At 39.2% G+C, this 17981-nt stretch overlaps 2 protein-coding genes across 8 annotated transcripts in view; both read left to right on the forward strand.

Moving 5' to 3' along the window:
* Positions 1 to 17981, forward strand: part of LOC134484003 (cytochrome P450 2C7-like) — a 301184-nt gene that overhangs the window by 279088 nt on the left and 4115 nt on the right. The gene's annotated exons all lie outside the window — the stretch shown is intronic.
* LOC100911718 (cytochrome P450 2C6-like) overlaps positions 1 to 17981 on the forward strand; it is a 46592-nt gene that overhangs the window by 17892 nt on the left and 10719 nt on the right. For 4 of the 6 annotated variants that reach the window (XM_063280353.1, XM_063280352.1, XM_063280354.1 and 1 more), the window contains one exon: positions 6110 to 6251. The exons of 1 other annotated variant lie outside the window; for it this stretch is intronic. In XM_063280353.1, coding sequence (XP_063136423.1) covers positions 6110 to 6251 — 142 coding nt within the window. Of the gene's footprint in view, positions 1 to 6102; positions 6252 to 17981 lie in introns of all 6 variants that reach the window. One more of the 6 variants, XR_010061284.1, reaches the window with a different exon arrangement.

Below are 17981 nucleotides of genomic sequence, written 5' to 3' on the forward strand. Positions count from 1 at the left end.
ATGTGTATATGCACATGCATGTGTACAACTCTGTATATGAATATATGATCATATATACATATAACCTAACCGTGAAAGGTTAGTATCATTTATAAGCTTCTCAGAAATGACTGTTTTGAGCTCAAATGCTGATCTCTGTGAACAGCAATATTTTGTGATCTGGAATGTAAACTGAGAAAGACATACTTCTTAAGAATATTTAGGAGAAAACCAATGAATATTCTATATATCATTTAAGTAATTTACGCACATGTATTACATTGGCAATGAAGTCAGAAGGCATAGTATGCAATCAATTTTTAGATTCTACATTTGGATCCAGACACACTGCTAAGTGGACTTAGAAAACTGTGTATGTAGAGCAGCACTTAGTTATTGTCTGCTATGTAGCATTTGGTAAGTAGAGAATATATAGCAGAGGGTGGCATTGTCCAGCATCAATAGGAGGAAAAGCAGTTGGTCCTTGGAAGTCTCCTGTCTTCAATGTGGGGTAATGCAAGAGTATAGACGTTGGAGTGGGTAGGTGGGAGTGGGAGCATCTTCATAGAAGGAGAGGGACGGGAGTAGATTCTGGGAGAGGAGGGAAAGGGGATAACATTTGAAATGTAAATATATAAAGTGTCCAAGAAAATTTAAATGAAAAGAAAAATAAATAATAAAAAGTTTTTTTTGTTGGATATTTTAAAATTTACATTTGAAATGGTATAGCCTTATCCAGTTTCCCATGCATAAACCCCCTATTCCATCTCCCCCTTCCTCTGTTTCTGGGAGAGTGTTCCCCCAGCCTCCCATCCACCCCTACCTAACTCTCTGCTCTGACTTTCCCCTACAATTGGGCACCAAGCCTTGGCAGGACCAAGGGCTTCTCCTCCAATTCGGGGCTGACAATGGCATACTCTGCTACATATGCACCTGGAGCCAGGAGTATGTCCACATATACTCTTTGGATGGTGGTTTAGTCCCTGGAATCTCCGGTTTGTTGGTATTGTTTTTCTATTCTTTTCTTTTTTTTTTGTAATTATTTGAACTTATAATATTTCCTTTTATTTATCGGCTATTGTTCCTTTTTTTTTATTAACTTGAGTGTTTCTTATTTACATTTCTATTGTTATTCCCTTTCCTGGTTTCTGGGCAAACATCCCCCTAAACGCTCCTCCTCCTCTTCTTTATGGGTGTTCCCCTCCCCATCCTCCCCCCATTGCCTCCCTACCCCCAACAATCACGTTCACTGGGAGTTCAGTCTTAGCAGGACCAAGGGCTTCCCCTTCCACTGGTGATCTTACTAGAATATTCATTGCTACCTATGAAGTCAGAGTCCAGGGTCAGTCCATGTATAGTCCATAGGTAGTGGCTTAGTCCCTGGAAGCTCTGGTTTCTTGGCATTGTTGTTCATAAGGGATCTCGAGCTCCTTCAATCTCTTCGAGTTCTTTCTCTGATTCCTTCAACGGGGGTCCCGTTCTCAGTTCAGTGGTTTGCTGCTGGCATTCGCCTCTGTATTTGCTGTATTCTGGCTGTGTCTCTCAGGAGCGATCTACATCCGGTTTCTGTCGGCCTGCACTTCTTTGCTTCGTCCATCTTGTCTAATTGGATGGCTGTATATGTATGGGCCACATGTGGGGCAGGCTCTGAATGGGTGTTCCTTCTGTGTCTATTTTAATCTTTGCCCTTGGCAAGAATACCTGCCAAGGGTATTCTTGTTCCCCTTTTAAAGAAGGAGTGAAGCATTCACATTTTGATCATCCATCTTGAGTTTCATTTGTTCTAGGCATCTAGGGTAATTCAAGCATTTGGGCTAATAGTCGCTTATCAATGAGTGCATACTATGTGTGTTTTTCTGTGATTGGGTTACCTCACTCAGGATGATATTTTCCAGTTCCAACCATTTGCCTATGAATTTCATAAAGTCATTGTTTTTGATAGCTGAGTAGTATTACATTTTGTAGATGTACCACATTTTCTGTATCCATTCCTCTGTTGAAGGGCATCTGGGTTCTTTGCAGCTTCTGGCTATTATAAATAAGGCTGCTATGAACATAGTGGAGCACGTGTCTTTTTTATATGTTGGGGCATCTTTTGGGTATGTGCCCAAGAGAGGTATAGCTGGATCCTCAGGCAGTTCAATGTCCAATTTTCTGAGGATCCTCCAGACTGATTTCCAGAATGGCATTGTTTTTCTTAAGGGGTTGCAAACCCATTCAGCTCCCTCAATACTTTCTCTAACTTATCCAATTGGGACCCTATTTTCAGTTCAATGGTTGGCTGCAAGCCAACCTGTATTTGTCATGATCTGGCAGAGTCTCTCAGAAGACAACAATATCAGGCTCCTTTCAGCATGTACTTCTTGGAATCAGCAATATTGTCTATATTTGGTGGCTATATATGGGCTGAAACACCAAGTGCAGAGTCTCTGTATGGCCTTTCCTTCAGTCTGTGCTCCCATCTTTGTCTCCATATTTCCTCTTATGAATATTTTTGTTCTACCTTCTAAGAAATACTGAAGCATCTACACTTTTGTTGTCCTTCTTGAGCTTCATATGGATAGTTGATAAGGTAATCAGAGCTTTTGGGCTAATATCCACTTATCAGTGAGTGCATGCCACGTGTAATTTTTTGTGTTTGGCTTACTACACTGAGGATGATATTTTCTACTTTCATCCATTTGTGTAAGAATTTCATTTTTCATGAAGTCATTCTTTTGAATAGTTGAGTAGTATCCCATTGTGTAACTGTACCACATTTTCTGTCTCCATTCCTTTCTTAAAGGACATCTGTGTTCTTTCCAGTGCCTGTCTATTATTAAGAAGGCTGCTGTGACCATAGTGGAGCATGTCCTTGTTATACAGTGGAACATCTTTTGGGTATATGCTGAGGAGTGGTATAGCTGATTCCTCAGGTAGTCCTATGTCCAATTTTCTGAGGAAACTCCAGACTAATTTCCAGAGTGATTGTATCAGCTTTCAATCCCAGCAACAATGGAAAAGTATTCCTCTTTCTCCACATCCTCGCCAGCATCTGCTGTCACCTGAGTTTTTTATCTTATCCATTCTGACTGGTATGAGGTAGAATCTCAGAGTTGTTTTGATTTGCATTTCCCTGATGTCTAGGAATGTTCAACATTTCTTTAGGTACTTTTCAGAAATTCCATATTCCTCACTGAGGATTCTTTGTTTACTTCTGTACCACATTTTTAATAGGCTTATTGGAGGTAGGTGGGAAGGGGTTGTTGGTTGGTTGGGGAAACACCCTCATAGAAGAAGTTGAAGGGAAAATGAGCTAGGGGCTTATGGATTTCAATCGAGGAAAGGGGATAATATTTGAAATGTAAATAAAAATATCCTAGTGAAAAAGCAGAAACAATAAATTATTATTATTATTATAAACAAGGGAATGAAACAATTTGGATTCTTCTACCTACTGACTGCCATTTGAAAAACACCATATGTTGAAAATGCTATCTTTTTTTTCCATTGGATGTTTTTAGCTCCTATGTTAAAGATCAAATGACCGTAGGTGTATATGTTCATTTCAGTCTCTTCATTTCTATACCATTGATCTACCAGTCTGTTTCTGTCCCAATACCAAACAGATTTTATCACTATTACTCTGTAATACATCTTGAGGTCAGGGACTATGATTAACCCAGAAGTTCTTTTATTGTTGAGAATAGTTTTTGCTTCCCTGGGTTTTTTTTTTTTTTGTTATTCCAAATGAATTTGCAAGTTGCTGTTTCTAATTCTATGAAGAATTGAGTTGGAATTTTGATGGGAATTGCACTGAATTTATAGATTGCTTTTGGCAAGATGGCCAATTTTACAATATCAATCCTGCCAATCCTTGAGCAGGGGAGATCTTTCCATCTTCTGAGGTCTTTCTTCAGAGACTTGAAGTTCTTGTCATACAGATATTTTGCTTCCTTGATGAGAGTTCCACAGAGGTATTTTATATTAATTGTGACTATTATGAAGGGTGTCATTTCCCTAATTTCTTTCTCAGCCTGTTTTTACTTTGTGTAGAGGAAGGCCACTCATTTGTTTGAGTTAGTTTTATACCCAGCCACTTTGCTGCCATTTACCACATTGAGGATTTCTCTGGTAGATCTTTTGGGGCTATTTAAATATACTGTCATATCATCTGCAAATAGTGATATTTTGAGTTCTTCCTTTCCAACTATATCCTCTTTGCCTCATTTTTTTCCAATTGCTCTGGGTATAATTTGAGTACTACATTGAATAAGTAGGGAGAGATTGGGCAGCCTTGTCTAGTTCCTGATTTTAGTGGGATTATTTAAAGTTTCTCTCCATTTAGTTTGATGTTGGCTACTGGTTTGTTGTATAGTGCTTTTACTATGTTCAGGTATGGGCCTTGAGTTTCTGATCTTTCCAAGACTTTTAACATGAAGGGGTGTTGGATTTTATCAAACGCGTTTTCAGCATCTAATGAGATGATTATGTGGCTTTTTCTTTGAATTTGTTTATTTAGTGAATAATCTTGATGAATTTCTGTATAATGAACCATCCTTGCATCCCTGGGATGAAACCTACTTTATCATGATGTATGATCATTTTAATGTGTTCCTGGCTTTGGTTTGTAAGATATTTATTGAGTAATTTTTCATTGATATTCATAAGAGGAATTGGTCTGAAATTTTCAAAGAGACCAATCAGTATGACTGTGCTAGAGCATAGACTTGTAAACTTTTTTTTTCTGTGTAGGGTCAGCTCGTGAATACTTATTTTCCATAGAAAGAACATATGGCCACAATCATTTGGTGCCATCTTTCTATTAAAAATGGACAACAGGATGTGACATAGATTTGTAAAAATTTATTCATAAGTGCAGGTACAGGTTATGATTTGCTGTCTTTCATGCCGTACTTTGTTGTCTGGAATAAAGAATTAGAATTGAAGAATGCATGCTTTTACTAGTCTTTCCCAGACAATTCCCATGGTCTGGACCACTGTACTAGGGCTAACAAAATAAGAAAAAAGGACAAAATATGACTTCTCATGATTTTTCTGAAGGATCCACCAGAACAATAAGATAAAATGAATTTCAGGAAACAAAAGTACCTGAAGTAATATGAGAAAGGGAGATGTGTATTTTTCACAGATACTAACATAGATAAGGTGATTTAAATTGTGTTAATAGTGTTATTACATAATATCAAACACTGTAGTGTTACTTATTTTTAAATTAGGATATATGAATAATCATATCCTGACTAAATATCCATAGATATAATATGATGAAATCCCTATCGTACGCTATCTGCTAAGCTTTATTCCTCATTTTCATAATTATGTTATATATACTCTCTCCTTCATCCTAGTAGAGCTATTTGTGTGTATTTCCCCTGTCTTCATGACCTATTCTCTCCTCAGTTTATATGGTCCAATTATTCTTCCCTATACATGGCATGTTACTAGTGAACTCGCTTATGGAATGGAGCCATGGTATTTTCATATTGTGAGACTATTTTTTCCCCATTCCTTCTAGATATTTGAACTTTTATACTTTTTACAAGTTCAACTTTGGTGCAAATTTGCAGCAGTATTGAGTCCATAAAGTTGTGAACAAAGCAATGAATAACAAATGTGTAATATAAGCTTGTAACATCTTGCACAGTGTGTAACCACTTTCTCAATTCTATTGATTTAAGAGTAGTACAAATACCTTAAAGAAAGAACTGGTTTATTTTACTACAGTGCAAGCAGTTTGGATTATAGACCAGTTGTAGCATAACAGAGACCCCCATATTGTTAGAGTCAAATGCCTTTGATTTTTTTCTCACTATATTTAGCATATGGATTTTTGTTTTTAATGAATGAACAACAATCTTGTTTACATCCTTTTAAGTCTTGATGCTAATTTTTATCATACAAATTTAGATGTAGAGTATCTCTGAATTCAAGCAAAAATATATGAGTGTACGGAATGAAATTTAGATCCTCTGTATTAGTCTCTGCAATGTTGTGCTAATTTCTTCTGGCACTATATTTTCAGTTCTGTGTTGGTAACCAGGCAGAAAATGGGGTGATATTGTAGAATCATTGTTATCATAGGTGCTTGTAAACAATTTACCAGAAAATTACATCAATCAGTTCTTAGGAAAGTCACAATCCACATTTGGAATTTACACTTGAGAACTTATCAGTCACTGTGACTGATTTGTTTGGTGCTGGGACAGAGACAACAAGCACAACACTGAGATATGCTCTCCTGCTCCTGCTGAAGTATCCAGAAGTCACAGGTAAGGACACAGGTGGTGAACCTTGGCATTCTCATAGTATGCTGGGAAGACGTTGTTGATGTCCTGTGTATTATTCTTAGAAAAGTCTGCCCTTGACTTTTTGTGCTACTGGCCAGAAAGTGTAGGATGAATGAGAGGAATGAAGAGACTATGCACATAGGAAAAGAATGCTGTTAAGTGTCTAGGTTCTTTTGGAGATAATCTGGGACAGGCACGTACAGTCTTCTTTGGCTTGTTTTGCCTCTACATTTTTTGTCCCCAAATTAGGTTTTCAGAGCAGGCAACTTTTTGTACTTACCTTCTTTGTTTCTAATAAACCTAATTTTGAGGTATACAGAGGTGAAAACTTACTTCACTGAAATAAGCATGAATTCTGGAATTTCTGAGCTTATCTGAGATAATGTCTACCCTGAGAAGGAGTAAAAATAATCAATTCATTAGAAAGTTATTTCCATATAAGGCAATAGTTATAGAAAAGGAAAGTTATTATTTCAAATATCCATTTCCATGCAACCTATATTGCTCACACTTATTCCAGTTATACCAGCAGCATTTATTTTAAATATATTATTATAGAAAAGTTATTCTACTATTATTATTTTACAGTATTTATTAAGTTATCTATCATGCTTCTAAATAGGTCTGTATACTTAAAATTTAAGAAAAAATATATTACTGGATAGAACAAAAGTTTCCCTATGACACTTATGTAGCCAGATACCTTTAAATGTTACTATTGCACATGTGGTAAGTATGCAGTTTTAATGCTTTCATTAGTCTAACATCTGGAGATAGAAAAAAAGGAAATAACAAAGTGCGACAGACGTTTTTCTTATATTATTGTCATCAGAGAAGGAGAGCATCCATAAGAACTGTCTTAATTTCTTCCAAAGGGGACGTGGTTCCCTCTGTTTCCTCTTTTTTTTTTATTATTAACTTGAGTATTTCTTTTTTTTTTTCAACTGAAAATTTTTTTTTATTAACTTGAGTATTTCTTATATACATTTCGAGTGTTATTCCCTTTCCCGGTTTCCGGGCAAACATCCCCCTCCCCCCTCCCCTTCCTTATGGGTGTTCCCCTCCCAACCCTCCCCCCATTGCCGCCCTCCCCCCATAGACTAGTTCACTGGGGGTTCAGTCTTAGCAGGACCCAGGGCTTCCCCTTCCACTGGTGCTCTTACTAGGGTATTCATTGCTACCTATGGGGTCAGAGTCCAGGGTCAGTCCATGTATAGTCTTTAGGTAGTGGCTTAGTCCCTGGAAGCTCTGGTTGCTTGGCATTGTTGTACTTTTGGGGTCTCGAGCCCCTTCAAGCTCTTCCAGTTCTTTCTCTGATTCCTTCAATAGGGGACCTATTCTCAGTTCAGTGGTTTGCTGCTGGCATTCGCCTCCATATTTGCTGTATTCTGGTTGTGTCTCTCAGGAGCGATCTACATCCGGCTCCTGTCGGTCTGCACTTCTTTGCTTCATCCATCTTGTCTAATTGGGTGGCTGTATATGTATGGGCCACATGTGGGGCAGGCTCTGAATGGGTGTTCCTTCAGTCTCTGTTTTAATCTTTGCCTCTCCCTTCCCTGCCAAGGGTATTCTTTTTCCTCATTTAAAGAAGGAGTGAAGCATTCACATTTTGATCATCCGTCTTGAGTTTCGTTTGTTCTAGGGATCTAGGGTAATTCAAGCATTTGACTAATAGCCACTTATCAATGAGTGCATACCATGTATGTCTTTCTGTGATTGGGTTAGCTCACTCAGGATGATATTCTCCAGTTCCAACCATTTGCCTACGAATTTCATAAACTCGTTGTTTTTGATAGCTGAGTAATATTCCATTGTGTAGATGTACCACATTTTCTGTATCCATTCCTCTGTTGAAGGGCATCTGGGTTCTTTCCATTTTCTGGATATTATAAATAAGGCTGCGATGAACATAGTGGAGCACGTGTCTGTTTTATATGTTGAGGCATCTTTTGGGTATATGCCCAAGAGAGGTATAGCTGGATCCTCAGGAAGTTCAATGTCCAATTTTCTGAGGAACCTCCAGAATGATTTCCAGAATGGTTTTACCAGTCTGCAATCCCACCAACAATGGAGGAGTGTTCCTCTTTCTCCACATCCTCGCCAGCATCTGCTGTCACCTGAGTTTTTGATCTTAGCCAATCGCACTGGTGTGAGGTGAAATCTCAGGGTTGTTTTGATTTGCATTTCCCTTATGACTAAAGATGTTGAACATTTCTTTAGGTGTTTCTCAGCCATTCGGCATTCCTCAGCTGTGAATTCTTTGTTTAGCTCTGAACCCCATTTTTTAATAGGGTTATTTGTTTCCCTGCGGTCTAACTTCTTGAGTTCTTTGTATATTTTGGATATAAGGCCTCTATCTGTTGTAGGATTGGTAAAGATCTTTTCCCAATCTGTTGGTTGCCGTTTTGTCCTAACCACAGTGTCCTTTGCCTTACAGAAGCTTTGCAGTTTTATGAGATCCCATTTGTCGATTCTTGATCTTAGAGCATAAGCCATTGGTGTTTTGTTCAGGAAATTTTTTCCAGTGCCCATGTGTTCCAGATGCTTCCCTAGTTTTTCTTCTATTAGTTTGAGTGTGTCTGGTTTGATGTGGAGGTCCTTGATCCACTTGGACTTAAGCTTTGTACAGGGTGATAAGCATGGATCGATCTGCATTCTTCTACATGTTGCCCTCCAGTTGAACCAGCACCATTTGCTGAAAATGCTATCTTTTTTCCATTGGATGGTTTTGGCTCCTTTGTCAAAAATCAAGTGACCATAGGTGTGTGGGTTCATTTCTGGGTCTTCAATTCTATTCCATTGGTCTATCTGTCTGTCTCTGTACCAATACCATGCAGTTTTTATCACTATTGCTCTGTAATACTGCTTGAGATCAGGGATAGTGATTCCCCCTGAAGTCCTTTTATTGTTGAGGATAGCTTTAGCTATCCTGGGTTTTTTGTTATTCCAGATGAATTTGCAAATTGTTCTGTCTAACTCTTTGAAGAATTGGATTGGTATTTTGATGGGGATTGCATTGAATCTGTAGATTGCTTTTGGTAAAATGGCCATTTTTACTATATTAATCCTGCCAATCCATGAGAATGGGAGATCTTTCCATCTTCTGCGGTCTTCTTCAATTTCTTTCCTCAGTGTCTTGAAGTTCTTATTGTACAGATCTTTTACTTGCTTGGTTAAAGTCACACCGAGGTACTTCATATTATTTGGGTCTATTATGAAGGGTGTCGTTTCCCTAATTTCTTTCTCGGCTTGTTTCTCTTTTGTATAGAGGAAGGCAACTGATTTATTTGAGTTAATTTTATACCCAGCCACGTTGCTGAAGTTGTTTATCAGCTTTAGTAGTTCTCTGGTGGAACTTTTGGGATCACTTAAATATACTATCATGTCATCTGCAAATAGTGATATTTTGACCTCTTCTTTTCCGATCTGTATCCCTTTGATCTCCTTTTGTTGTCTGATTGCTCTGGCTAGAACTTCAAGAACTATATTGAATAAGTAGGGAGAGAGTGGGCAGCCTTGTCTAGTCCCTGATTTTAGTGGGATTGCTTCAAGTTTCTCTCCATTTAGTTTAATGTTAGCAACTGGTTTGCTGTATATGGCTTTTACTATGTTTAGGTATGGGCCTTGAATTCCTATTCTTTCCAGGACTTTTATCATGAAGGGGTGTTGAATTTTGTCAAATGCTTTCTCAGCATCTAATGAAATGATCATGTGGTTCTGTTCTTTCAGTTTGTTTATATAATGGATCACGTTGATGGTTTTCCGTATATTAAACCATCCCTGCATGCCTGGGATGAAGCCTACTTGATCATGGTGGATGATTGTTTTGATGTGCTCTTGAATTCGGTTTGCCAGAATTTTATTGAGTATTTTTGCGTCGATATTCATAAGGGAAATTGGTCTGAAGTTCTCTTTCTTTGTTGTGTCTTTGTGTGGTTTAGGTATAAGAGTAATTGTGGCTTCGTAGAAGGAATTTGGTAGTGCTCCATCTGTTTCAATTTTGTGGAATAGTTTGGATAATAATGGTATGAGGTCTTCTATGAAGGTTTGATAGAATTCTGCACTAAACCCGTCTGGACCTGGGCTCTTTTTGGTTGGGAGACCTTTAATGACTGCTTCTATTTCCTTAGGAGTTATGGGGTTGTTTCACTGGTTTATCTGTTCCTGATTTAAGTTCGATACCTGGTATCTGTCTAGGAAATTGTCCATTTCCTGAAGATTTTCAAATTTTGTTGAATATAGGTTTTTATAGTAAGATCTGATGATTTTTTGAATTTCCTCCAAATCTGTAGTTATGTCTCCCTTTTCATTTCTGATTTTGTTAATTTGGACACACTCTCTGTGTCCTCTCGTTAGTCTGGCTAAGGGTTTATCTATCTTGTTGATTTTCTCAAAGAACCAACTTTTGGTTCTGTTGATTCTTTCTATGGTCCTTTTTGTTTCTACTTGGTTGATTTCAGCTCTGAGTTTGAATATTTCCTGCCTTCTACTCCTCCTGGGTGTATTTGCTTCTTTTTGTTCTAGAGCTTTTAGGTGTGCTGTCAAGCTGCTGACATATGCTCTTTCCTGTTTCTTTCTGCAGGCACTCAGCGCTATGAGTTTTCCTCTTAGCACAGCTTTCATTGTGTCCCATAAGTTTGAGTATGTTGTATCTTCATTTTCATTAAATTCTAAAAAGTTTTTAATTTCTTTCTTTATTTCTTCTTTGACCAGGTTATCATTGAGTAGAGCATTGTTCAATTTCCACGTATATGTGGGCATTCTTCCCTTACTGTTATTGAAGACCAGTTTTAGGCCGTGGTGGTCCGATAGCACGCATGGGATTATTTCTATCTTTCTGTACCTGTTGAGGCCCGTTTTTTGACCAATTATATGGTCAATTTTGGAGAAAGTACCATGAGGAGCTGAGAAGAAGGTATATCCTTTTGCTTTAGGATAGAATGTTCTATAAATATCCGTTAAGTCCATTTGGCTCATGACTTCTCTTAGTCTGTCTACATCACTGTTTAATTTCTGTTTCCATGATCTGTCCATTGATGAGAGTGGGGTGTTGAAATCTCCCACTATTATTGTGTGAGGTGCAATGTGTGTTTTGAGCTTTAGTAAGGTTTCTTTTACGTATGTAGGTGCCCTTGTATTTGGGGCATAGATATTTAGGATTGAGAGTTCATCTTGGTTGATTTTTCCTTTGATGAATATGAAGTGTCCTTCCTTATCTTTTTTGATGACTTTTAGTTGGAAATTGATTTTATTTGATATTAGAATGGCTACTCCAGCTTGCTTCTTCTGACCATTTGCTTGGAAAGTTGTTTTCCAGCCTTTCACTCTGAGGTAGTGTCTGTCTTTGTCTCTGAGGTGTGTTTCCTGTAGGCAGCAGAATGCAGGGTCCTCGTTGCGTATCCAGTTTCTTAATCTATGTCTTTTTATTGGGGAGTTGAGGCCATTGATATTGAGAGATATTAAGGAATAGTGATTATTGCTTCCCGTTATATTCATATTTGGATGTGAGGTTATGTTTGTGTGCTTTCATTCTCTTTGTTTTGTTGCCAAGACGATTAGTTTCTTGCTTCTTCTAGGGTATAGCTTGCCTCCTTATGTTGGGCTTTACCATTTATTATCCTTTGTAGTGCTGGATTTGTAGAAAGATATTGTGTAAATTTGGTTTTGTCATGGAATATCTTGGTTTCTCCATCAATGTTAATTGAGAGTTTTGCTGGATACAGTAACCTGGGCTGGCATTTGTGTTCTCTTAGGGTCTGTATAACATCAGTCCAGGATCTTCTGGCCTTCATAGTTTCTGGCGAGAAGTCTGGTGTGATTCTGATAGGTCTCCCTTTATATGTTACTTGACCTTTTTCCCTTACTGCTTTTAATATTCTTTCTTTATTTTGTGCGTTTGGTGTTTTGACAATTATGTGACGGGAGGTGTTTCTTTTCTGGTCCAATCTATTTGGAGTTCTGTAGGCTTCTTGTATGTCTATGGGTATCTCTTTTTTTAGGTTAGGGAAGTTTTCTTCTATGATTTTGTTGAAGATATTTACTGGTCCTTTGAGCTGGGAGTCTTCACTCTCTTCTATACCTATTATCCTTAGGTTTGATCTTCTCATTGAGTCCTGGATTTCCTGTATGTTTTGGACCAGTAGCTTTTTCCGCTTTACATTATATTTGACAGTTGAGTCAATGATTTCTATGGAATCTTCTGCTCCTGAGATTCTCTCTTCCATCTCTTGTATTCTGTTGGTGAAGCTTGTATCTACAGCTCCTTGTCTCTTCTTTTGGTTTTCTATATCCAGGGTTGTTTCCATGTGTTCTTTCTTGATTGCTTCTATTTCCATTTTTAATTCCTTCAACTGTTTGATTGTGTTTTCCTGGAATTCTTTCAGGGATTTTTGCGATTCCTCTCTGTAGGCTTTTACTTGTTTATTAATGTTTTCCTGTGCTTCCCTAAGTGTGTTCATGTCTTTCTTGAAGTCCTCCAGCATCATGATCAAATATGATTTTGAAACTAGATCTTGCTTTTCTGGTGTGTTTGGATATTCCATGTTTGTTTTGGTGGGAGAATTGGGCTCCGATGATGGCATGTAGTCTTGGTTTCTGTTGCTTGGGTTCCTGCGCTTGCCTCTCGCCATCAGATTATCTCTAGTGTTACTCTGTTCTGCTATTTCTGACAGTGGCTAGACTGTCCTATAAGCCTGTGTGTCAGAAGTGCTGTAGACCTGTTTTCCTCTCTTTCAGTCAGTTATGGGGACAGAGTGTTCTGCTTTCGGGCGTGTAGGTTTTCCTCTCTACAGGTCTTCAGCTGTTCCTGTGGGCCTGTGTCTTGAGTTCACCAGGCAGCTTTCTTGCAGCAGAAAATTTGGTCTTACCTGTGGTCCCGAGGCTCAGGTTCGCTCGTGGGGTGCTGCCCAGGGGCTCTCTGCAGCGGCAGCAACCAGGAAGACCTGTGCCGCCCCTTCCGGGAGCTTCAGTGCACCAGGGTTCCAGATGGTCTTTGGCTTTTTCCTCTGGCGTCCGAGATGTGTGTGCAGGGAGCAGTCTCTTCTGGTTTCCCAGGCTTGTCTGCCTCTCTGAAGGTTTAGCTCTCCCTCCCACGGGATTTGGGTGCAGAGAACTGTTTATCCGGTCTGTTTCCTTCAGGGTCTGGCGGTGTCTCTGGCAGGGGTCCTGCTGCTCCTGGGCCCTCCCCCACGGGAGCCCAAAGGCCTTATACAGTTTCCTCTTGGGCCAGGGATGTGGATAGGGGTGAGCAGTGTTGGTGGTCTCTTCTGCTCTGCAGCCTCAGGAGTGCCCACCTGACCAGGGGGTTGGGTCTCTCTCTCACCGGGTCTGGGAGCAGAGAGCTGCTGCGGGCCGGGATCCGCGGGTGTGGGACTTCCCGAGTATTTCTTATATACATTTCGAGTGTTATTCCCTTTCCCGGTTTCCGGGCAAACATCCCCCTCCCCCCTCCCCTACCTTATGGGTGTTCCCCTCCCAACCCTCCCCCCATTGCCGCCCTCCCCCCATAGACTAGTTCACTGGGGGTTCAGTCTTAGCAGGACCCAGGGCTTCCCCTTCGACTGGTGCTCTTACTAGGATATTCATTGCTACCTATGGGGTCAGAGTCCAGGGTCAGTCCACGTATAGTCTTTAGGTAGTGGCTTAGTCCCTGGAAGCTCTGGTTGCTTGGCATTGTTGTACTTTTGGGGTCTCGAGCCCCTTCAAGCTCTTCCAGTTCTTTCTCTGATTCCTTCAATAGGGGACCTATTCTCAGTTCAGTGGTTTGCTGCTGGCATTCGCCTCTGTATTTGCTGTATTCTGGCTGTGTCTCTCAGTAGCGATCTACATCTGGCTCCTGTCGGTCTGCACTTCTTTGCTTCATCCATCTTGTCTAATTGGGTGGCTGTATATGTATGGACCACATGTGGGGCAGGCTCAGAATGGGTGTTCCTTCAGTCTCTGTTTTAATCTTTGCCTCTCCCTTCCCTGCCAAGGGTATTCTTTTTCCTCATTTAAAGAAGGAGTGAAGCATTCACATATTGATCATCCGTCTTGAGTTTCATTTGTTCTAGGGATCTAGGGTAATTCAAGCATTTGGGCTAATAGCCACTTATCAATGAGTGCTTACCATGTATGTCTTTCTGTGATTGGGTTAGCTCACTCAGGATGATGTTTTCCAGTTCCAACCATTTGCCTACAAATTTCATAAAGCCGTTGTTTTTGATAGCTGAGTAATATTCCATTGTGTAGATGTACCATATTTTCTGTATCCATTCCTCTGTTGAAGGGCATCTGGGTTCTTTCCAGCTTCTGGCTATTATAAATAAGGCTGCGATGAACATAGTGGAGCACGTGTCTTTTATATGTTGAGGCATCTTTTGGGTATATGCCCAAGAGAGGTATAGCTGGATCCTCAGGCAGTTCAATGTCCAATTTTCAAAGGAACCTCCAGACTGATTTCCAGAATGGTTTTACCAGTCTGCAATCCCACCAACAATGGAGGAGTGTTCCTCTTTCTCCACATCCTCGCCAGCATCTGCTGTCACCTGAGTTTTTCATCTTAGCCAATCGCACTGGTGTGAGGTGAAATCTCAGGGTTGTTTTGATTTGCATTTCCCTTATGACTAAAGATGTTGAACATTTCTTTAGGTGTTTCTCAGCCATTCGGCATTCCTCAGCTGTGAATTCTTTGTTTAGCTCTGAACCCCATTTTTTAATAGGGTTATTTGTTTCCCTGCGGTCTAACTTCTTGAGTTCTTTGTATATTTTGGATATAAGGCCTCTATCTGTTGTAGGATTGGTAAAGATCTTTTCCCAATCTGTTGGTTGCCGTTTTGTCCTAACCACAGTGTCCTTTGCCTTACAGAAGCTTTGCAGTTTTATGAGATCCCATTTGGCGATTCTTAATCTTAGAGCATAAGCCATTGGTGTTTTGTTCAGGAAATTTTTTCCAGTGCCCATGTGTTCCAGATGCTTCCCTAGTTTTTCTTCTATTAGTTTGAGTGTGTCTGGTTTGATGTGGAGGTCCTTGATCCACTTGGACTTAAGCTTTGTACAGGGTGATAAGCATGGATTGATCTGCATTCTTCTACATGTTGCCCTCCAGTTGAACCAGCACCATTTGCTGAAAATGCTATCTTTTTTCCATTGGATGGTTTTGGCTCCTTTGTCAAAAATCAAGTGACCATAGGTGTGTGGGTTCATTTCTGGGTCTTCAATTCTATTCCATTGGTCTATCTGTCTGTCTCTGTACCAATACCATGCAGTTTTTATCACTATTGCTCTGTAATACTGCTTGAGTTCAGGGATAGTGATTCCCCCTGAAGTCCTTTTATTGTTGAGGATAGCTTTAGCTATCCTGGGTTTTTTGTTATTCCAGATGAATTTACAAATTGTTCTGTCTAACTCTTTGAAGAATTGGATTGGTATTTTGATGGGGATTGCATTGAATCTGTAGATTGCTTTTGGTAAAATGGCCATTTTTACTATATTAATCCTGCCAATCCATGAGCATGGGAGATCTTTCCATCTTCTGAGGTCTTCTTCAATTTCTTTCCTCAGTGTCTTGAAGTTCTTATTGTACAGATCTTTTACTTGCTTGGTTAAAGTCACACCGAGGTACTTTATATTATTTGGGTCTATTATGAAGGGTGTCGTTTCCCTAATTTCTTTCTCGGCTTGTTTCTCTTTTGTATAGAGGAAGGCAACTGATTTATTTGAGTTAATTTTATACCCAGCCACTTTGCTGAAGTTGTTTATCAGCTTTAGTAGTTCTCTGGTGGAACTTTTGGGATTTACTTAAATATACTATCATGTCATCTGCAAATAGTGATATTTTGACCTCTTCTTTTCCGATCTGTATCCCCTTGATCTCCTTTTGTTGTCTGATTGCTCTGGCTAGAACTTCAAGAACTATATTGAATAAGTAGGGAGAGAGTGGGCAGCCTTGTCTAGTCCCTGATTTTAGTGGGATTGCTTCAAGTTTCTCTCCATTTAGTTTAATGTTAGCAACTGGTTTGCTGTATATGGCTTTTACTATGTTTAGGTATGGGCCTTGAATTCCTATTCTTTCCAGGACTTTTATCATGAAGGGGTGTTGAATTTTGTCACATGCATTCTCAGCATCTAATGAAATGATCATGTGGTTCTGTTCTTTCAGTTTGCTTATATAATGGATCACGTTGATGGTTTTCCGTATATTAAACCATACCTGCATGCCTGGGATGAAGCCTACTTGATCATGGTGGATGATTGTTTTGATGTGCTCTTGAATTCGGTTTGCCAGAATTTTATTGAGTATTTTTGCGTCGATATTCATAAGAGAAATTGGTCTGAAGTTCTCTTTCTTTGTTGTGTCTTTGTGTGGTTTAGGTATAAGAGTAATTGTGGCTTCGTAGAAGGAATTTGGTAGTGCTCCATCTGTTTCAATTTTGTGGAATAGTTTGGGTAATATTGGTATGAGGTCTTCTATGAAGGTTTGATAGAATTCTGCACTAAACCCGTCTGGACCTGGGCTCTTTTTGGTTGGGAGACCTTTAATGACTGCTTCTATTTCCTTAGGAGTTATGGGGTTGTTTAACTGGTTTATCTGTTCCTGATTTAACTTCGATACCTGGTATCTGTCTAGGAAATTGTCCATTTCCTGAAGATTTTCAAATTTTGTTGAATATAGGTTTTTATAGTAAGATCTGATGATTTTTTGAATTTCCTCTGAATCTGTAGTTATGTCTCCCTTTTCATTTCTGATTTTGTTAATTTGGATGCACTCTCTGTGTCCTCTCGTTAGTCTGGCTAAGGGTTTATCTATCTTGTTGATTTTCTCAAAGAACCAACTTTTGATTCTGTTGATTCTTTCTATGGTCCTTTTTGTTTCTACTTGGTTGATTTCAGCTCTGAGTTTGATTATTTCCTGCCTTCTACTCCTCCTGGGTGTATTTGCTTCTTTTTGTTATAGACCTTTTAGGTGTTCTGTCAAGCTGCTGACATATGCTCTTTCCTGTTTCTTTCTGCAGGCACTCAGCGCTATTAGTTTTCCTCTTAGCACAGCTTTCATTGTGTCCCATAAGTTTGAGTATGTTGTATCTTCATTTTCATTAAATTCTAAAAAGTTTTTAATTTCTTTCTTTATTTCTTCTTTGACCAGGTTATCATTGAGTAGAGCATTGTTCAATTTCCACGTATATGTGGGCATTCTTCCCTTATTGTTATTGAAGACCAGTTTTAGGCCGTGGTGGTCCGATAGCACGCATGGGATTATTTCTATCTTTCTGTACCTGTTGAGGCCCGTTTTTTGACCAATTATATGGTCAATTTTGGAGAAAGTACCATGAGGAGCTGTGAAGAAGGTATATCCTTTTGCTTTAGGATAGAATGTTCTATAAATATCCGTTAAGTCCATTTGGCTCATGACTTCTCTTAGTCTGTCAACATCACTGTTTAATTTCTGTTTCCATGATCTGTCCATTGATGAGAGTGGGGTGTTGAAATCTCCCACTATTATTGTGTGAGGTGCAATGTGTGTTTTGAGCTTTAGTAAGGTTTCTTTTACGTATGTAGGTGCCCTTGTATTTGGGGCATAGATATTTAGGATTGAGAGTTCATCTTGGTGGATTTTTCCTTTGATGAATATGAAGTGTCCTTCCTTATCTTTTTTGATGACTTTTAGTTGGAAATTGATTTTATTTGATATTAGAATGGCTACTCCAGCTTGCTTCCCCTGGCCATTTGCTTGGA

This window comes from Rattus norvegicus, chromosome 1, assembly GCF_036323735.1.
Source record: "Rattus norvegicus strain BN/NHsdMcwi chromosome 1, GRCr8, whole genome shotgun sequence".
In the NCBI taxonomy this organism is placed as follows: Eukaryota; Metazoa; Chordata; class Mammalia; order Rodentia; family Muridae; genus Rattus; species Rattus norvegicus.